Here is a 22,538-nt window from a genome sequence, read left to right on the forward strand (position 1 = left end):
CCTTGAGGATCTCCTTTTTAAATTTCTGCCTAACTCTCTGTAATTTCCCTTCAGAGTCTCAACCTTTTCCCTTCCAATGTCGTTGGTTCCAATGTGGACAATGACCTCCTGCTGGCCGCTCTCCCCCGTGAGAACATTCTGCACCCTCTCTGAGACATCCTTGATCCTGGCACCAGGGAAGCAACACACCATTCTGCTTTTTCTCTGCTGGCCACAGAAACGTCTATCTGTACCTCGGACAACAGAATCCCCTAACACAGTTGATCTCTTGGAAGTTGACGTACCCCTCATTGCACTAGAGCCAGTCTCAATACCAGAAACTTGGCTGTTTGTGCTGCGTTCCCCTGAGAATCCATCACCCCCTACATTTTCCAAAACAGCATACCTGTTTGAAATGGGTATATCCACAAAAGACTCCTGCTCTAGTTGCCTACCTCTCTTACCCTTCCTGGAGTTAACCCATCTATGTGACTGTATCTGCGACTTCCCCCCTTTCTATAACTGCCATCCATCACATACTGTTGCTTTTGCAAATTTCTCATCGCTTCTATTTGTCTCTCCAACCAATCCACTCGATCTGATAAGATTCGCATCCAACAGCATTTATGGCAGATATAATCCGCAGTCACCCTTAAACTCTCTTTAAACTCCCACATCTGACAAGAAGAAGTACATATCACTGTAAAGGCCATTTTTGCTCCTTCACAGTCTACAGACCCAGAAAATAACACCGTCTTATTCCTCTACAAACACTGCCACAGGTTACATTAATAGCTATGGCTTATATTTTAAGTTTAATCAAAAGACTTTTCTCCAAAAACATATAATCAAGAACGAATCCACTGTACCCACTACTGCAGTCTTTCTCTTGGACAGACTTAAAACAACAATTAACTTATATGATTCTGTGCTGTGAACTTGGTCCAACAGTTCCTCCAAGATTAGTTGTGAATTTCACTGTTTTTTAATTTTCCCATATGCACTCTGATGTCCAGCGATACACGAATTCAAACAGCAAAGGCAGTAACTATGCAGGTTTTCTCTCTCTCTCCTGCACTGTCCTCACTATGTGCTTCCTTCGTCTGCTCTTCTCCCTTTGAAAGTGCTGCTGTTTTGACTTTTTTTTCCAAAGTTCCAAAACAATGCTACAGCATATAAAACAGTAATTGCTGCTCCTGGAATTCGAGGAAATCACTTCCAACACCTAAAATACCTCAAAAAAAGGAGCAGCTCTTACAGCCATAAATTTTTCCCGTCCTCCATCTTGGATTAACCAGAATCCACTTTGCACAGTGCCTAACATTTGTTCTCATCTGAAGTCGTTATCCTGTTTGTGTATAGATAGCAGAGCCCTGTTTGCTGATCATAGTCATAGAGATGTACAGCACGGAAACAGACCCTTCGGTCCAACTCGTCCATGCCATTCAGATATCCCAACCCAATCTAGTCCCACCTGCCAGCACCTGGCCCATATCCCTCCAAACCCTTCCTATACATATATACATCCAGATGCCTTTTAAATATTGCAATTGTACTGGCCTCCACCACTTTCTCTGGCAGCCCATTCCACACAAGCACAACCCTCTGCATGAAACAGTTGCCTCTTAGGTCTCTTTTGTAGCTTTCCCCTCTCATCCTAAGCCTATGTCCTCTAGTTCTGGACTCCCCCACTCCAAGGAAAAGGCCTTGTCTATTTACCCTTTCCATGCTCCTCATGATTTTATAAACCTCTATAAGGTCACCCTTCATTCTCCAATGCTCCAGGGAGTACAGCTCTATCCTATTCAACCTCTCCCTATAGCTCAAATCCTCCAACCCTTATAAATCTTTTGTGAACCCTTTCAAGTTTCACAACAACCTTCCGATTGGAAGGAGACCAGACAGGCCTCCAATCTGAAAAACAACCCTTCACCACCACCCTCTGTCTTCTACCTTTGAGCCAGTTCTGTATCCAAATGGCTAGTTCTCCCTGTATTCCATGAGATCTAACCTTGTTAACCCATGGGGAATCTTGTTGAATGCCTTACTGAAGTCCATATAGATCACATCTACCGCTCAGCCCTCATCAATCCTCTTTGTTCCTTCTTCAAAAAACTCAATTAAGTTTGTGAGACATGATTTCCCTAGCAAAAGCCATGTTGACTATCCCTAATCAGTCCTTGCCTTTCCAAATACATCTCAGCCCTCATCAATCCTCTTTGTTCCTTCTTCAAAAAACTCAATTAAGTTTGTGAGACATGATTTCCCTAGCAAAAAGCCATGTTGACTATCCCTAATCAGTCCTTGCCTTTCCAAATACATGTACATCCTGCCCGTCAGGATTCCCTCCAACAACTTGTCGACCACTGATGTCAGGCTCACTTCAATAGTTCCCTGACTTGTCCTTATCACCTTTCTTAAATAGTGGCAACATGTTACCCAACCTCCAGTCTTCTGGCATCTCCCCCGTGATTATTGATGATGCAAATATCTCAGCAAAAGACCCAGAAATCACTTCCCTAGCTTCCCCAGAGTTCTAGGGTACACTTGATCAGGTCATGGAGATTTATCCACTTTTGTGCATTTCAGGACATCCAGCACTTCCTCCTCTGTAATATAGAAATTTTTGAAGATGTCACCATCTATGTCCCTACATTCTATATCTTCCATATACTTTTCCACAGTAAACACTGATGCAAAATATTCATTTAGTATCTCCCCATCTCCTGCAGCTTCACACAAAGGCTGCCTTGCTGGTCTTTGAGGGGCCCTATTCTCTCTAGTTACCCTTTTGTATTTGTTAAATATTAATGTTAATTAAATGTTAATGCATTTGTTAAAACTCTGGATTCTCATTAACTCTATTTGCCAAAGTTATCTCATGTCCCCTTTTTGCCCTCCTGATTTCCCTCTTAAGCATAGCTTTTGATAAATCGGAAGGATATAAAACTGTTGGTTAATCAACACATGTGACTATTTGTTCTCGGAGCTAACTTTTAGCTAGTGTTATGGACCAGGTCAGACCCTGAAAAACATTTCAGGAAGGTCGACCAAACCCTAACTTTGCTAATTGTTTTAATCAGGTGTACAGTGGATATTCCAGGAGAAATATTTCTGGTCAAACACTTAGTTTTAAACAAAACAGAATTTATTTACAAGATTACTGAATGAAATACAAACAATAGAAAACAGAATACTGAATAACTTAACTTCTCTGAAAACCCAATAGATCATCCCAACTTAATGATGCTGTTCCAAATACTTGCAACAATCCCCATAAACACTCCTTGGCACAAACTGTAAAATCAAACACATGGTCTTACAGGAGAGAAGTCAGAGAGCGCCATCCAGGAACTTCTCCTTTGGGTCCAGCAGCCTGCCTTCACACTACTACTAAAAAAAATCAAACCAAAGAAAAGCAGAGCTGGAAGAATTGGTCACTGCTCTTTTCATTGTAGAAGTGTTTTTTTTAATACTTGAATGCCTCACCCGAGATTGGAATCAAACTCAGGTCCCTGGTGCTGTGAGGCAGCAGTGCTAGCCACTGAGCCACCTTACCACCATTGCAATTAAAAGGCCAGCACACTTCAAAGTGCAGCATGGAATACAGAGCAATACTTTCAGTGGCTCAGAGATGTGGTATGAGTGTGGGGTGAAGCTGACAAGTATCCAAGCCAGCATCTGTACATGGCCATCACTCCCATGGAAGGCAGTCTCAGATGTTGGGTACTGGTGTCCAAAATGGAGGCTCAGAGGAGCAAGTGGTGTGCTAGAGTCACCAGGTAACCACTCTGACTCTCATATCAGGAATTAACCAGGTTTGACATGAGGTTTGACAGGAAGGGGAAAGTATATATATTTTAAAAAACAACATATAAATGGGGCAAAGTTAACAATAATGAATTGATAATGCATGCCAATGCCTGCAATTAGGCCTCATGCCTCTCACTAGTAAGAGTCTCATCCTGCTATTTAACACTTAGTTATGTAAAGGCCAGATCTTTTCATTTCCTTTATTTATGTACCGTGTCCTAAATTGAAAAAAAAGGAAGATACAGCTTTAAACTAAGGAGATCTTGCAAAGAAAAAGCTGTATTGTTAAAAATTGTGTTTATTGGTGCACATTGCAAATCGTATACAACGTTACATATTTCCTGGAACAATGAGCTCAAACGCAGACACTATGCAACCAATAAGTTTTAAACTGAGGGACAATTACTTGACAACATTTTAATTGGCTCCTGGACAGGTGACCATAGCTTGTGTGGGGCCAGTGCAAGAGAAAACCATCCAGCCCGCAAAGGGAAAACATCAATAATGTCCTTCTCTGTATCTTATATGGAGGTACTAGAAAGCCTTCAGTAACTGTTTTCCACTTGTCTCTGTAAATTCCCTTTACAGAAGAACAAAAGACAAATTTTGAACCAATGTATGAAAGAGAGCACTTGTATGCAAACAATTTGTGCCAGCAGGAAAGGAATAAAACAACTTGAAAAGAAGGGAAAGAAAACACGCCAAATCCTATGAATTATATCATTGATTCCTATGTGATTCCTTGATCATCTCTTCTTTTTTCATCCATAATATCCATGTCACAGAGTCGTAGAGTTGTAAAGCACCTTTGTTGAAACAGACCCTTTGGTTCAACTTGTCCACGCTGACCAGATATCCCAAATTAAGCTTATCCCACCTACCAGCACCCAGCCCATATCCCTCCAAACACCTTCCATTCACATACCCATTCAGATGTCATTCAAGTGTTGCAATAGTACCAGCCTCCACCACCCGCTCTGGCACTGACTCCACCCACGCCATTCCGTTTCCCTTTGCATGAAAAAGTTGTCCCCCCCCCGGTCCATTTTAAATCTTTCTCCTCTCACCTTAAACCTATGCCCTCTAGTTTTGGACTCCGCTACACTGGAAAAGGACCTTGGCTATTCACCCTATCTTTATAATTTTATAAACCTCTATAAGATCATCCCTCAGCATCCGCTGGTTCAAGGAAAAAAGTCCCAGCCTACTCAGCCCCTCCCCGTAGCTCAATCCTCCTGTCCCAGCAACATCCCTGCCAATATCCTCCGAACACCCTCAAGCCCAACAACATTCCTTCCACAGCAGGGAGACCAGAATTGAATGCAGTATTCCAAAAGTGGTCCAATTAATGTCCTGTACAGCCACAACATGACCTCCCAACTCCCATACTCCATGCACTGACCAAAAAAGGCAAGCATACCAAACACCTTCTTTAGTACCCTGTCTTGTCTGTCTTTATGTGCCTGTCTATACGTGGTAGGTGAACTTAAATCAATTACTTTAAAGGCTGATCTGTCCCACTATATGAAAATTTTTATTTTCTGTTTGAATTCCTTCGCAATTTTTTCTTTCACTTTTTTTTGCCCTTCATTGCTTTCACAAAATAAAACAAATTAAGGTTATTGATCATCTACTGAATAAATTTTGCTACTTGCCCATCCTCTCCTGACTTGAAGTAAGCAATTCACTGTACATAGAACTGTCTCAGGACTCCCTGTAACATATCAGTTTATGTTGACTGCTGTATTTTGACCCATCATTTATTGAAAAAGGCATTCTTTGCAGTATTGCTACATTTTAGTTCTGTAATCACAGCATGGTATTGGATTGAAGTAATGTTTAGTTGTATGTCACTCATTTGTCCTTTCCATTATTTGATAAGAAACTGAAAAGAAATGTTGTAGTTTCATTATTTTATGTAATGTTCTGTAGAACAGCTTGTCGTTTTCAACAATTAATTGACTAACAGAATCCTTTGACGAGCACATTTAGTTCAGTTGCTGTCAAAACATATTATGTTCACTGCAAATGCAGTCACCCTTGCATTGGTTGTTAAAGAAAATTCTTCCTTCCATTTATGTAAGTGCTCAGTAAGATATGGTGAACTTTAAAGAGTACACTTCAAATGTTAAGCATTATTATATTGTGCTTTTATTATGATCATTTGAAATTCTGAATTCTTTGATTTTATTATGCATAAGAATCATCCCTGAATCAATTAACTGATTGATTGTCTGCAGAGTTTTGCTGTTTGTGGTGCTACCTTCAAATGTCTTTGCCCAATATGCAATTTTTGCACATAATTGGCAAATGCAAGTAGAGAGATCAGGGATTGTTCATCCATTGCACGGAAAGGCTTGGGAATAGACTCCACTATGAAAATGAGCACTTTACATCCAAACAATATGCATTTCTGTGTTATCCATTATAGTCTTGCCTGCAACGATCTTTGATGGGCTTTTTATTCCTCTTTATTTATCGAAATAGTCCAGGATTTATTGTAAGCAGGGAATGAACAAGACTCACAGTTATGTTAAGCCTGCTGATGACCATGTCTTTTTCATAAGCGAATCTATCTGAATTTGTCTCTAGTTAAGCAAAGCATTGGTTTCAACAGTCCCACCTTTGTTACAAAATTGTAAAACAGCAAACTACTTGTGATAATAAACTTTAATTTACATTTTGAGGTGATTACACGTGTAATGTATCATTCCAAGGAGTAAATTTAATGCACCTAGATTTCAAAAGATTGCATTTGCTGACACGGAGGGAAAAGCTTGCGTGTGTGCTAGTTAATCAGGTTGTCAGTTTGCTCACTGAGCTGGTGGGTTTGTTTTCAGATGTTTTGTCACCACGCTAGGTAACATTATCAATGAGCCTGTGGTTAAGCTGTCCTACTTGCTATTTATGTGTCTTGATTTGTTGTGGTAGGTGATACCATTTCTGGTTCTGTTTATGAGAGGTTGGTAAACGGAGTCCAAATCTATGTGTTTATTAATGGAGTTCTGGTTTGAACACGAGGCTTCCAGGAATTTCTGTGCTTGTCCTTGTTTGGCCTGTCCTAGGATGGATGCATTTTCCCAGTTGAACTGGTGGCCATTTTCACCTTTATGCATAGAAACTGTTTACTTCTGATACCTCTGCTAGAGGTAATAACATTAAATCATGTGGGAATGAGAAAGATTAAATTAGTTATGAACATGAAGACTATAAAATATACTGCTTTTACGCTAGAGATCAGAGATCTGTTAATAGTCCTCCAAAGATAGCTTGATTGCTACTCTGGTGATTGTTCTCCAATCTCTCGCTAGCTTAACTGAAACAGTGTTGAAATTAAAACTTTTGTATGTTCCGAGACTTTTTGACTCAACATTTTAGGTGCTGTGACTTGGATCCCAACAAAGGGAACATTTCTCTGGGCTGAATCAGTGACCGAGAGTTTGAATTGAGCATAACAGATTGGTAGGGTGCACTGAGATATTTTACCTCAGACCACTTCTTGTGTTCGGACAGATTATCTGCCCCTCGCCCAGTGAAACTGGTACCTTGAAGAGATCAAACGAACTACTTGTACCAGGATGAGAAGGTAAGAAGGTTTTTTTTATTTGTGAGGTTGCTTTAGGTTATTGTGGGGTCACATTGGCTATTCTGTATTGTTGCTGAGATAGAGTCGGACTGGGCATCCCAGTCAGGGAAGTCGGTTGCCATTATCTGACAGATTTGGCTTAGAGAGCTGCCTCCCTCGCATATGGCCAATTGAAATAATGAGATAATAGCAAAAGGAGGGCAGGCTTGGTAAATTTCTCACTCTGTAGTATTGATATGGCCGGTTGAAATTTATAGTATGTAGTATAGTAAGGAGTTATAAGGTACAATAGTACAGTCTCTCTACAGGAACCTCGATTATCCGAAGTCGATGGGTGGGCAGTATTTCATTCAGATAATTGATTCTTCAGATTATTGATTTGACCTTAAACAAAGGAAGCCGTACTGCACATAATTGCATTAAAAAGCATACTATGAGTTTTTATTTCATTCAATCGCTAAAATTTATACAAACACTGGATATCGCTTAAAAATTCCTGACATTTTACAAATCAAATCACTTTTTGTGCACCTGTACAGTAAATAAAGTTCATTGAGGTGGAGGTTGGTTATTATTTTCAAAGAAAATATCCAGCCACTGTTGCTTGAGGTGCTGCTGCCTCTTCTTTTCGTGAACGATAACATTTGGCAAAGATTCATCAACTTAATATCATCGACTTCGTCTTGTGTTTCGTACCACTCCATGAAAAGTTGAAAACTGTCAATAGCTTCATTAACGGCAACTGGAGGTGATTTCGGTATCAGATTTTCCTTACCACCCACGGCGTCTGTACTTTCTCGCCGTTCCTCTGTGACTACGTTGACTATCTGATGATCGCTGAATGTCTCTGTCTCTGTTCCAATGACCTTATCTCAGTTCACCCCAAGCATCGATCTCAGCCTCTGCAAAGTCTCCTAATCCCAGCTGTCTGCAGTTTTCAGTGATGTCATTGGTTAACCTTTGAACTGGCCAGGTGTCCTCTTCACTGGCACGACTCCCAACAGGCAAGCCATTGTACCAACACTCTGCAATTGTCGATGGTTTGATGTGATCCCAAAATTAAGCAATCATATACAAAGCGACCTTGACTATGAAAGCCTTCATAATTACCTGCATTCCTTTCTCTGCATTGTCTTCATCCAGGATGGCATGCAACGTATTAAGGCAATAATATGTTTTCATCATTGCGATGATTTCCTGATCAAGTGGCTCTAACCTTGAAGTGGTGTTTGATGGTAGACACAAACACATGATAGCTCCGTCTGTTGATTCTAACTGGCTGCCTTTCACAGAGTGTGACTCCATGTTGTCAACAAGCAGAAGGGCACGATGCTAGAGTCCAGCACTCGCCAAATGTAATCTGACAGCAGGTACAAAACCTTAATGAAACCAGGATGAGAAAAAGTGGATATGTCATCCATGCCTTATTTTGTGCTTTGTACTTCACGGGAAACAAGTTCTTGTCACAGTTCTTGAAGCAACATGGATTAGCATATCGTCCGATGCAGGTAAGCAGTAATTTATGAGTGTCGGTGGCGTTGACACAAGGAAAAATCATGGTGTGATCCTTGCACTTTATTTTCCACGGTGGATGTGAGTATTCAGTTCGGCAGTGCATGCCAAAACAATCCATTTTCATCAGCATTACACAATTGTTCAGGTTCATACTTGAGGTTCAGCTACATGAATGATGGATTGCAGTTTCTGTCTGTAGCCTTCCATGGTGCTGTCATCTACAAACTTCTGCTGTCCACGAACGCTGAATTGCCGAATGCCATGACGATGTTTGAAGTGCTGTAACCAACCCAATGGTACACTGTGGTCAGACTCACCAGCTTGGAGTCGTTCATGGAAACTGGCAGCTTTTTCTAGTATCATCAGGCCAGGTACGGAATCCCCTTTTCACGTTGCTGTGAAAACCATAAAAATACAGCTTAGTCAAGTTGCTTATTCTTTGCTGGCTTCATGGAGATTCTTTTTTAATGCATTTGAAGTGTCACTTTGGCTGATGAATTTCTCAATCGCCGGTCTTACTTTCCTCAAGTCGGACATTGTCGCTATTCCAATGTTGTACTCCTGTGCAATCTTTGATGCCTTTTTACAACGATCCAGATGCTGTAAAATCTCACTTTTCTGTCCAATTGTCGCTGAGGTCCACTTTCTCTTCACAGACCTGGTAAGTACGTCCAACAAACCTGATCAGTTATATGAACTCAGAACAAAGTCATAGAGGGAATGAAGACACCACTTTGGGGTGGCTCAGTGGTTAGCACTGCTGCCTCACAGTGCTAGGGACGTGGGTTCAAGTCCCGCCGTGGGCAACTGTCTGTGTGGAGTTTGCATATTCTCCCCGTGTCTGCGTGGATTTCCTCCAGGTGCTCTGCTTTCCTCCTACAATCCACAGATGTGCAGGTTAGGTGAATTGGCTGTGCTGAATTGCCCATAGTGTTGGGTGTGTTAGTCAGGCGTAAATATGGTGTGGAGATTAGAGTGGTGCTGGAAAAGCACAGCAGGTCAGGCAGCATCCAAGGAGCAGGAAAATCAACGTTTCAGGCAAAAGCCCCTCATCAGGAGTAGAGGCAGGGTGCCTGCAGAGTGGGGAGATAAATGAGAGGGGGGTGAGGAGAAAGTTTTACTCGGATGCTGCCTGACCTGCTGTGCTTTTCCAGCACCACTCTAATCTAGACTCTGGTTTCCAGCATCTGCAGTCCTTGTTTTTACCTAAATATGGAGTGGGTCTGGATGGGTTGCTCTTCGGGGGGTCAGTGTGGACTTGTTGGGCTGAAGAGCCTGTTTCCATACTATAGGTAATCTAAGACCACTGATTTTGTCATGCATTTTAAATCCTTCAGCATGTCAGTCATTTTTATTTAACATTCTTTCAATACTATGACCTCTTTTGCACATCTTCAGTGCAGGTATTCCTCAGTGAAACTAAAGACACGGTCAGTTAAAATTATTTTAACCCTGCTACAATTGACTGACTGACAGATTGTTGCACCAGTGTCATTAACACCTCTTTGATGCAATGTTTGCACATCTTCAGTGCAGGTAACCCTCATTTACACTATACTGTAAACAAAAGACTCAATTGTCGCACCATTGTTGAACACACTTCTTTGTTGTAACCGTTTCATGGGACCTTCAGATTCTGTTGGGATAATCCGATTTTCGGATAATTGAGTTCGGATAAGCGATGTTGCTCTATACAGTGGGTGGGTACTATTTCGTTCGGATAATCGATTACTCGTAAAATCGATTAAATGCCTTTCCTCTGGGGCTCGGAGTTTCAAAATCTGCTCCCCATTCAGGAGATTGCCCCGTTCCCCCACCCCCCAACCCAGTCCAACTCTGCCCCCAACCCTCAACCCAGTCCAACCCCATCCCCCAGCTCAAAGCCCCCGCCCGTCCACCCCTGCCTCCTCTCCGGACACCAACAACAAGACTGCTGCTACTGCTGCCTTTGTGGGGTAAGTCTCCAAATTGCACACACACACACAACGTTTTACTTCAAATTCTTGACAGGTTCCATGTTTGCCCTGCACAGGACAATGTTGGAGAGATTATTCCTGGGAAGCCGGGGAGGGGGGGGGGGGGGGGGGGTGGGTTAGCATACTCCCCTCTGTAGAACTCCAGGGAAAATGTGGAGAGAGGGCGGGAGGTCAGTCATTTGGAGACGGTGCCTGTTTAATCACTGTAAACAAAAGATGCAATCACTGCTGGAAACATGTCTTTGATGTAATGTTTCTATTGGGACCTCGAGATCTCCTTTGGATAATCTGATTTTTGGATAATTGGTATTCAGATAATTGAGTTTCCTCTGTAGTTGGAAAGGGCACTCCCTTTCAGACTATGTGTGAGAGAATACCTGATCAGGAAAATGGTTTCTAGGGATTAGAGGCTCCTTAGAAAAATTAGACATTTTGGTAAATTCTTTGTTTGAATTGGGACTTCTGGTAAATTGTAATATACAAATTAAAGGATGTCCAGTTTGAATGATTGCACAATTGTGTGTGTGTGAGAGAGTGTGAGAGAGAGACAGACACTGCTGTTGAAAGAATGGGGAGAAAGACATCTCACATGAGGCGTACCCTCAGAAGGGAACACCTTTAACATTCATGTATGTCCATTACAAGCCTGATTCCAAAACAATAACTTTGTCAACGAATAGGTGAAATGGACACAAAGAATTGAGAAGCTGTTTCCACCTGATGGCACATTTGATTGAGTTTGCATAAAACAATTGACAGAAATTTTGAGAAAATTTTAAAAAACAAAGGAAAGAGAGAGAGAGACCAGCATTTGGTGTTGCATTTACTGAACTAAGTGTTAACTCTTTGTATTGTGTTTTGAATGTACTTTTTTTATTGGTGGTTACACGTGGTCTTGTATAATTTGTTTTTTTGTCCCCTGGAATTCGAGATCCGGAAATGTTTTGATTTAAGTCCACATTTTGGAAATCCATGGTGATTTGAAAATGTAGTCTGTGCCTGTATCAATGTGGATCATGCATAGTTAATGTAATGTCCTTTTGAGGAACTATCAGTACTATGTAAAGCAAAATCTGCCAGGAAATGTTGATTTATAAAAAATTAGGTCATACAGATTGGTAAAAATGATCTCTTGGAATTGGAATTTATCATGTTTGGAATTTCATTTTCTCACCAGAGTGAATTTCCAAATACTTTTTAATGGGTAAGCTAATCTTTAATTCCAGATATGGGGACACCTGCCCTTGCTAGCATAATAAAAAGCTCTCCAGGCTATTCTTAACAAAAATAAACTCTTCCTTCTCTGGAAAGAAAATATAGTCTGCTGCTGTGGAACTAAGATGGAGGCATTTCAGCCAGTATACATAGTTAGGGAGAGTGATTACTTCTTGACTCTTTGAATTAAATCCACAAGCAAATATAATATTTACTAATTGGAGATAAAATCTGTGCTGTAAATGACATTTTATTCAGTTTTGAGTTTGTCCTGTTTTTTGAATGTAAAAACAGGCATGATAAGTCTATTATCTCTAAGGTTATTAATTGGTAGGTTTGTGCTCACAGAAATGAAAGTATTCACTTCCTATGTGGGCTTGACCATATTGATTTGTATTTCTGGGTTTGGTGCCTTTTAAAATCCGTGAAATTAATGAGGGTTAAATTGGAGTGCCAGTAATGTAAATCAGACCTACAGCAGTTCAAAATGCTTTAAATTGCTTTTAGTTTTTCTTTGAAGGCAGTGGAAAAGGAAATTGTGGATGTGGGATAAAATGGATTTCTAATTGTTATAACAATGCTTTGTGCGGTGGCACTGCCCAGTTTCATTCGAGATGTTAGGTAGTTTAATTGACTAACTAGACTTGTGTTAGTGATCCATAGGAAGTATTGCAGAAGTGTTTCAGATTAATTTTGAATTCTGTAACATATTTTGGAGAAAATGTGTAAATTAATAGCTGAGTGAATGAGTTATTTTAATGCAGACTAAATGTTGGAGTGAGTGAGCACACAACAGGACAATCCTGATACAATTTTCTGTATTTAGCCCTAAGCAGATTTGAATTTTTTTTGTGACATTAATATCTGTTTGTTCTTATTAATTAACAGTAAAATGTCTCAGCCACTTGTTCAGTTTCCATCTCCTAATTAAACAATATGGTTATATTATTCAATACATTCTAAACATTTTGTATTAGTCCTGAATTACAAAATCAGAATTAATTGGCAAGTTTTTTGAAATACCGTTATATATTGTCAGTGATCTGTGTCATTGCTTCGTAGTTAATTTGAAGAATGGCTGTAATGTTTAATGTTCACCTCACCGTCCCTTAAAACAAATTGAGCATTGTACATGCAATTGGCCATAGAAGTATAATCAATATGGGGGAAGAGTGTAAGAGCGAGAGAAAAAAACATTAACAGAGAGTGAGATTTGCTGTTTTCCTCATGCAAAGAACTGTCTCTGAAACAACAGGTTTTATAACCTTCTGTGCTGTAGCCATTTTGATTTTGTTTTATAAGTTTACTTCAGTGTATGAAAAATCTAAATGTTGGAGTTTTTAATGTAAATCTTGAATACACAGCTGTTTTTGGATAGTATGGAGGCATGAATTCTCTTGGATGTTCAAATTCAAAATGACAGGTCAAAAAGGAAAATTTGAAGAATTAAAACAAAAGTTGCAAAAGAAAGGCCACTCTTGGGAAAATTGCAACATTGGGCATGAACAAACAGATCAGCATGCAAAATATCAGATGCAGTGGGTACATTGTTGAAAAGTGTGGTGCTGGAAAAGTGCAGCAGGCCAGGCAGCATCTGAGGAGCAGGAGAATCAACGTTGCGGGCATTATGCCCGAAACGTCGATTCTCCTCCTCGGATGCTGCTTGGCCTGTTGCGCATTTCCAGCACTGCACTTTTCAACTCTGGTCTCCAGCATCTGCAGTCCTCACTTTCTCCGCAGTGGGTACACTGAAAATTTTAGGACTGAACAATAGTTAATCAACTTATTTCAAAAATTTAGAAAATTTAAAGTGAAAGTGTTAGAAATGTTACTAATAACTATAAATTTATTATTTAAACACTTTATTATATTATGTATATGACATTTAAGTCTTGATTCTGTACCCTCTGTGTAGATCAGGAAACTACGGATTTGGGATGTGACCTCTTGTGAAGAGGCGGTAAACCTAATTTGAAAGAAAAATTATGAGAAAAAGTGCAAATGATTAAATAAAGAATGGAAGGATAAAGCTGATAGTAAATGGAAAGATACCTTGCTGGCTAGTTGGTGGAATATTGCATGTGATAAGGGGATAAGTATGTACAGCAGATGGAACTCCCAAAAGCTGGGAGATGTTAAAAGCTGAGTGTGAATGGGTAGATTGGAGATGATGAAGGGAACAGGAGAAATAGTGTAAGGACACTAAGGCTGAGCAAGCTAAAAAGAGTTAAAGCAATAGCGCTGTAAAAAGAATCTAAGTTCTATTCGTGATCCCGATCCTATGTCTGGCACACCGACACTATGACAGGAAGGGGTGTGATAGGGATGAGGAATGGAGATTTTATCCTAGGATACCCACTGAGCCCAAACATCTCCTGATAGTCCCCTTTTAACCACGGATTCTAAACCCTCCCCCCCCTTACTCTGAAGATGAAGGGTCAGGTACCTGTCACTGGGTTCATAGCTGACATCGTGGGAATGAGCAGCCTGGACCATCCTCAATCAAGGCCTGTCCCGGAAACAGAGTTCGGTAAATCTTGAGGGGTCAGGGTGCGATGTTTCACCTATGAATTCTGAATCCTATGGCTACTGAAGCCAACCAACCACCTACTCTCGTGTTTGTGTCTCTTGGAAACCTCAAGAAATAATAATGATAATGAACCAAGCTCCTGACTGCAAGGAGAAACCAGCCCTATTTGCTCAATATGTCTGAAAGGCACTACAAATGTATAATGCCACTCCTCAGGATTTGTTACCAAGTGGCATGAACAGGTAGACCAGGGTGGTGCGAGACTAGTCTGCAATTAGGAGGACCTGAAGGAGAGATTCCCGAACAATAATGCCCAGGTGGACCACTTAATCCAGTCGTTAGAACGAGCCTTACAAAAACCTATAAACATTAGTAAAGTACTGGAGTGCAGACCCAAACCTAGGGGTCGGGAAGTGATTATTGGGAGCAGTTTGTTGCCTGTTATGGAACATTTGCAGGTGATCAAGCCTTTAATCGAGAAGATGATTCACCTGTGTTTAATGCTATGCTTTAGCAATGTGTTCCTTTTGGTGTCGCTGACACAATCCAGACAACAATATGAAGTGGTCCAAGAATTCCCGGTTGCAAATGAGGTGAGCGGTGAACTTCCACTGGGATGGCCAGAACAGGCCCAAACCACGATCCAAGTTACAGTTTACATTCACAGGTACACCAAGACTATCAAGAAGGTGATGATTCATTTGAGGGAGACTACCGTACTGTAGAACCTGGAGAATTTTTTCTGATAAAGAACTGAGACTGGGAAAGTTGGAGCAAAGATGGAAATGACCGTTTCAGTAGTTGCTGACCACTCCCATGTCTGTGAAAGTGCAAGGACAACTCCACTGGATCCATAGAATGGACTATAAACGAGTCAGTGAAGGAACAGACAAGGATTAAGGAAGGAAAATGAAGTGGATACTGGTGACTTTGGGTGGTTTCACTTTGAGGGTGGAAGGATTTCAGACCGACAGATTTTTGGTCTGCAATATTGGTCACCATACTTATGGAAGGGTGTTCAGTGAAGGTTTATTAGAGTAATACCTGGAATGAATGGATTGTCTTATGCAGGAAGGTTAAACAGATTAGGAATGAACCCTGTGAAGTTTTTAAGAGCCAGGGATAATTGAATAATTGCAGCACGTAAGATCCTGAGGAGTCTTTACCAGATGGATTTCGAAAGGATGCTTCCTCTTGTGGGAGAATCTAGAATGAGGGGGTCATAATCTAATAACAAGGTGACGCCCATTTAGGTTAGCACTGTTGCCTCACTGCACCAGGGTCCCAGGTTCAACTCCAGATGAGGAAACATTTTTTCTCTAAGGAATGTGAGCCCTTAGAATTCCCTTCCCCGAAAGGCAGTTGATGTAGAATCTTTAAATATTTTAAGGCAAAGTTAGATATGTTCTTGATTATCAAGGGGATGAAAGATTATTGAGGTCTGCAGGAATGTAGAATTAAGGTTAAAATCAGATCAGATATGATCTTATTGAGTGGTGGAGCAGGTTGAAGGGCCAAGTATTCTACTCTTTTTCCTTATTCGTTTGCTCAGAAAAGAAAATCTTCCATATCTCTCTCTGAAATGGGTGACCCCTTACTTTGAGATTATGCCCTCACAAGGTGAAACATTTCCAAGTTCACCCAATCAAGTCCCCTGAGAATCCTGTGTTTCAATAAGGCCTCCTCTCATTCTTCTAAACTCCAGTCTGTATAAACTGAACTCATTTGACTTATCCTCATAAGAGAATTCCTCCAACCATGGAATCAACCTACTGAACCTTCTCTGGACCGTTTTAGCATATCAACATATCTCTCCTGATGATAAAAAGACCCAAACTATTCATGGTTTTCCATTTGTGGTCCGAATAGTGCCTTCAATAATTTTAGTAAGACCTCCCAATTTTAAAAATCCATTCCCTTTAAAATAAAGTGCAGAACCTCACATTTTCCTTTATTTTATTCATCTGTCAAGTTTACTCGTTCACTTAATTTCTATGTTCACTTGATTTCTCACGTCTATGCAGATTCTTTGTGTCATCCTCACTACTTGTCATCCTTTTTATTTGTCGAGTCTCAAACTTGGCCGTAGTACATCCACCACCGTCATCCAAGTCATTATTATATATTGTAAATAATTGTCCCAGTATTAAATGCTGGGCAGTCCATTAGTTATTGGTTTCTATCCTGAAAATGCCCCTTTATCCCAGTTCTTGGTCTTCTATTAGTTATCCAGTCCTCTCTCCATGCTATTCTTGTTGCACAGTATACAACATAAAATAGCAGTACAGGTTGTTCTGCTGTAACACATGTTTCATTAATGCAAATTTGCTGTAATGCGATTGATGAGTTGGGGACACTGTTTCCAAGGCACAAACTTTTAGAATGTGTGTTGGCTGTAATGCGATTACATTGCCAACAGTTTATGCACTGTTTCTAAAGTGTGATTTTTCTATCGCACAAGGTTGCACAAGAACGCAACCGTCACGTTATAGAAGAACTGCCTGTATGCCTAATTGGTTCCACAATGTACTACTTTAGAAAATTATCACAAAAGCATTTTATAAACACATCCTTCAGATCAACTTTGCCATCTTTATTGATATAGACAATAGAAAGAATTATAGAATGGCAGGAAAGGCTACACGGGATGAATGCCCTATTTATTACTCCTCCAATTTCTTGTCCTTATGTTTTGATTCTTCTTTATCCATCTATCCTACTTGTTCCGACATTTGTTTACCTTCATTACAAGCCACATTTATTTCTTCATAATGTTCTTTCCATCTGAATAACTACTGTAGGATGGTTATAATGACTGCCACCAGCTTTTTCTGATCTTGTTATCTTTAATCTCCATTCTTCTGAACACTTTGTCCTGATCTTATGAGCCAAGGTCCTTTCTCAGTACTGGGCTTATGTTGTCGTTTGTTCTCAAGACTTCTCCTTAACCTTTTCCATCCTGTCTGTCTTTTTGAGAGGTTTTCTACCGAGAACCTTTATCTCTCAACCTTGGTCAATGTGTAGTGGTGACTAGATCTAGCCCATTTATTTCTATTTGTGCTAGTTCACCTATTTCATTACATATATTTTGTGCATTTCGGTAAAACGTTCCCTAATTTTATGTTTTGAAAACTCATTAGTGTGAACCTTATTTGCTAATGTAGTTCGGTGGCTCAGTGGTTAGCACTGTTGCCTCACTGCACCAGGGTCCCAGGTTCAACTCCAGCCTTGGGCAACTGTCTGTGTGGAGTTTGCACATTCTCCCCGTGTCTGCGTGGGTTTCCTCCGGATGCTACGGTTTCCTCCCATAGTCCAAAGATGTGCAGGTCAGGTGAATTGGCCATGCTAAATTGCCCGTAGTGTTAGCTGCATTAGCCAGAGGGAAATGGGTCTGGGTGGGTTGCTCTTCGAAGGGTCGGTGTGGACTTGTTGGGCCGAAGGACCTGTTTCCACACCGTAGGGAATCTAATCTAATCTAGTTTTACTGTTATACTCTCTGTTCTTTCCTGTACCACACATGCTTGTCTGTACCCAAATAACTGCACTGTTCTGTTATCCAGATTTCCTCTTTTGATTTCTAAACCTTCCTTCAGCTGAATTCTCTGCCATCCTGTTCGTAATCTAAAACCTTATATAGAGTCCGAGCCATGATTCACCAGGATACTGATCCGAATCTGGTTGAAGTGGAAAATATCCAAATAGTAATGCTGTTCCTCAACACTCACCCCCCAAGTACTGTTTTTATGACCTGTGGTTGTTATAAGGTAATTATGTTGTATACTCTTAATTCAAGATATAATTGAATAATTTGGAGTGGCAATGTGACAGTCAAAAAGTATGGTGCTGAAAAGCACAGCCGGTCAGGCAGCATCCAAGGGACAGGAGAGTTGATGTTTCAAGCACAAGCTCTTCATCAGTTGAAGGGCTGATGCTCAAAGCCTCGACACTCCTCCTTGGATGCTGCCTGACTGGCTGTACTTTTCCAACACCACATTTTTTGACTCTGATCTCCAGCATCTGCAGTCCTCACTTTCTCCTACTGACAATGTGACAGCCTGTTAAGTCTGCCTAGAGAAAAGGAGAAAGTGAGGACTGCAGATGCTGGAGATCAGAGCTGAAAAATGTGTTGCTGGAAAAGCGCAGCAGGTCAGGCAGCATCCAAGGAGCAAGAGAATTGATGTTTCGGGCATAAGCCCTTCTTCATTATGCCCGAAACGTTGATTCTCTTGCTCCTCGGATGCTGCCTGACCTGCTGCGCTTTTCCAGCAACACATTTTTCTGCCCAGAGAAAAGTCCATGTAACCTGATTATCATGGGAATATGGGCCCTCAAAGAAACTTACTACAAACTTATTAAGGTGCAAACTTTAACAGCTTGAAACAAAAGAAGAGATTGCAGTTCTTGTTACACAGAGACGCTCAGAGGTCGTCATCAAGAGTGTTTTGTGAGAGAAGACATGTCAAGCAAGAAACATGACTGCGGTCAAGTTAATCACCAAATGGCACACTGTGAATATGGATTCCCTGTTTGAAGAGACCAGTAAAAAGTGAAAGACCAAAAAAATCACTAGAGGAAACTTTACTATTGAAAGTCAATTTGAGCATGATTTGAGAAGACTTTAACCTTTTAAAAGCGTAATGGAAGATATACCCTGATGTGACAGGGGGAAGACTTTCCAATTAGGTCTGGAGAAGCGTGCAGCTTAAAAAACAAGACTACGGACTAAATCTTAGTAAAGATCAGCTCAATGCTATTTTTGGTGAGTTTCATCTAAGGTTTCTCTCTGTGAGGACATGAGTTTTCTCATACTATCATCCCAAACTTACCTCATTACCTGTGGATTACATTCCTATGGGCTCTATTCGTCCTATTCTTCCACTTGCTATTGACAGATGAACTCACTGATGGGATATAGCGGGACTTCTGGCACTGGAACCATATTTTAAAGGCTGATGAGCACTTAATCAAGTGCTAAGTCCAGAACTACCCTGCACAGTTCATTCATTTGCCTCACACGTAGCAGATAAGAGAAGGTAGCACCCCACTTTGCAGGCAAGGACCTAGAGGTAGTGATGGAGAGGCGCCACTAAAGAAATGTGTTCTCTTACCCCAGGACTGGTAGAGGAGTTCATGCCAGTAGACATGTCCACCCTGGTCTTAGGTCACCGGCTGTGTCAGTGTGGTCAATGGGTTCCAGAGAAATGCCCAGCAGTGTAGTAAGAAGGTCAATACCTTTCCGCTCTGCAAGGCTGAGTGCCACAAACTTCTCTCTCAGTCCATCTTTACTACTGCACCCATTTTCTGGCAAGGCTGATGGTTTATCACTCTAATTTTGCATGCAGAATCCTTTTTTCTCACCTACACCAATCCACCCCCCACTGCAACTACAGACCCTGCACCACCTACTCTGATCACCTCACCATCTTTTCCCCCAATGCAACAACAGTAACAGTTGTGTCACCCATTTTAAGCTTACTAAATCTCAATCTTTAATAGGACCAAAAGACATAGGAACAGAAGAAGGCCATTCAACCTATTGAGTCTGCTTCGCCACTCAGTGAGATCATGGTTTGATATGCTTCGACTCCACTTTCCTGTATTTTCCTGTTAGTTCTTCATTCTCTTACTGATTAAAAATCTGTCTATCCCAGCCTTGAATGTACTTAACCACACAGCTTCAACAGCCTTCTGCAATAAAGAATTCCATTAAATCACTACTGTCTGAGAGAAGAAATCCCTCTTCATCTCTGTGTTAAATATGCGACTCCTTAATCTGAGGTAATGCCCTCTGGTCCTAGACTCTTCTACAAAAGAAAACCTTAAGACTACCTTTGTTTCATTCCAGGAGAAAACAAGCCAATAACAGGGCAGAGAACGTCGAGACGAGATATTGGGATTCCTGACATTTAGCTCCTTATCACCTATGAAAGGAGGATCCTGGCCCTTACTTTCAAGGACTGAGACTGGTCCTGTGGAGATGCCAAAATACCCATGTTCAGGCAATCAAGTAAGAAGTATTGTATATTGTTGTGCAACTTTTCCACTACTACCACTGTGAATATATTCTTAACATGCCAGAACTATTACCCTTTGTTTATGATGCATTCTCTCTTTTGTCACCTATAGACATGAGTGGCATCAGCATGGTCTTGGTAGTCAAGAGGCTGGAACTACAAAAATCTCTTCCTTTGCCTCTGAGGAAGAAAGCATGTATGCTGCAGGTGATGCACTGGAAAGACCGTCTCCTGCATCCTCTACCAGCTCTGATAATGACACCTTGAGTTTGGCTAGATTAGAGTCAAGAGCCCCATGATAGTGAATATATTGCTGTAACCTCCCTACACCTGGCTGAGGAAGAAATAATCCATGTTGCTAATACTCAGAAGGCAGCTACAGTCCAGGCAATTGCTTAGCTTGGAGTAGGCGAAGTCCTCATAGTGTCGCCAATTAACAATTTCACTAAAAAGTACAAGCAGACAGATGAGCAGTAGGCATGTTTCTGGAAAAACTGAACAATTTGACACAAAGGTTGCAGGACTGCAGCACAGTCTTTAGGACCATATTGGCTTTGGCATCTGAGCATCTGGCTATCTCTGTGGTCAGTTTGGTAGCTGTCATGGAGAGTCATCCAGCACTGAGTCTGCTGGACATACGCACTGCTCCATCACTGTTCATTGGTTCCCTCAGCATCAATAACATGAGTGCATGAGTAAACTTGACCTTCCATACAAGAAGGCTGGGTGATGCTTATCATCACCCAACTGGAGGAGGAATCAAATACAGACTCCTACAAGTCTCGTTTCTGGATGTTCCAGAGGTGACAGGGCCTTCTGCCTCTGCCCTGTCTGCCACGTTCATTGATGTGGGATTTCATGAGGATCCATTTATCTCAGAAGTGGACTCAAAAGCCTTTGGGGACGTGCACCCATAATTCCAAGGCCAATGTGCTTCTCATTAGCGTTGGATTCTTCCATCCTAGCTGTGGACTCTGGCAATGCACCGAGATATAGTGAGATGGAAAGAAAAAAGAAGACCTTTTGAGGCACATGTGTGGCAAAGATGTCTATTTATAATTATCACAATTATTAATATATGTTCAGTTTTATCGTCAGCTGTATGGGTGAATGTCTGTCTAGCTGCAACTACCACATTGAAAGTACAGAGTGTAGTCAGCCTTAGCATTACACAAGGTTTTATGGTCCATGGTGCAAAGTGAGCATTTCCTACATCGAGTGCATTCTATGCAAACTTGGAAGTTACTTCCTTCTTTTGACAACTAGGATGAATCTTTCCAGAACACATTTTATTGCTTGTGTGTCCCAGCCAACACTAGCAAGGATACCTGATGTTTTGATTTGATCAATCGTGCTCAAGGCACACAGTGTACGCCACACAATAGGATATCCCCAGAAAATAGTCCATGGCTCACGGCAAATGCATGTTTCAGTGAGGAAGAAGAATTCTAGGAAGAGGATAAACTATGCAGAAAAAAAAAGCAGAAACTGCTGGAAAAAACTCAGGCTTGTCAACATCTGTGGAAACAAAGTAGAATTAGTATTTTGGGTCCAGTGACTCTTCTTCAGAACTGGACCCGAAACGTTAAGTCTGACTTGTCTCCACAAATGCTGCCAGCCGACTGAGTTTTTCAAACAAATTCTGTTTTTGTTTGTGATTTCCAGCATCTGCAGCTCTTTGAGTCATAGAGTCATAGAGATGTACAGCACGGAAACAGAACCTTTGGTCCAACCCGTCCATGCCGACCAGATATCCTAACCCAATTGAGTCCCACCTGTCAGCACCCAGCCCATATCCCTCCAAACCCTTTCTATTCATATACCCATCCAAATGCCTCTTAAATGTTGCAATTGTACCAGCCTCTACCACATCCTCTGGCAGCTCATTCCATGCACGTACCACCCTCTGC

General features: G+C 41.1%; 1 protein-coding gene across 2 annotated transcripts in view; it reads left to right on the forward strand.

Annotated features, from left to right (window-relative positions):
- tmem132e (transmembrane protein 132E) overlaps positions 1-22,538 on the forward strand; it is a 713,836-nt gene that overhangs the window by 143,790 nt on the left and 547,508 nt on the right. Inside the window, exon 2 of one of the 2 annotated variants that reach the window (XM_043718710.1) lies at positions 20,460-20,621. The exons of the other annotated variant lie outside the window; for it this stretch is intronic. Coding sequence (XP_043574645.1) covers positions 20,606-20,621 — 16 coding nt within the window. The 5' untranslated portion in view covers positions 20,460-20,605. The remainder of the gene's footprint in view (positions 1-20,459; positions 20,622-22,538) is intronic. 2 annotated transcript variants of the gene reach the window in all.

This window comes from Chiloscyllium plagiosum, chromosome 28 (assembly GCF_004010195.1).
Source record: "Chiloscyllium plagiosum isolate BGI_BamShark_2017 chromosome 28, ASM401019v2, whole genome shotgun sequence".
NCBI classification, from domain to species: domain Eukaryota; kingdom Metazoa; phylum Chordata; class Chondrichthyes; order Orectolobiformes; family Hemiscylliidae; genus Chiloscyllium; species Chiloscyllium plagiosum.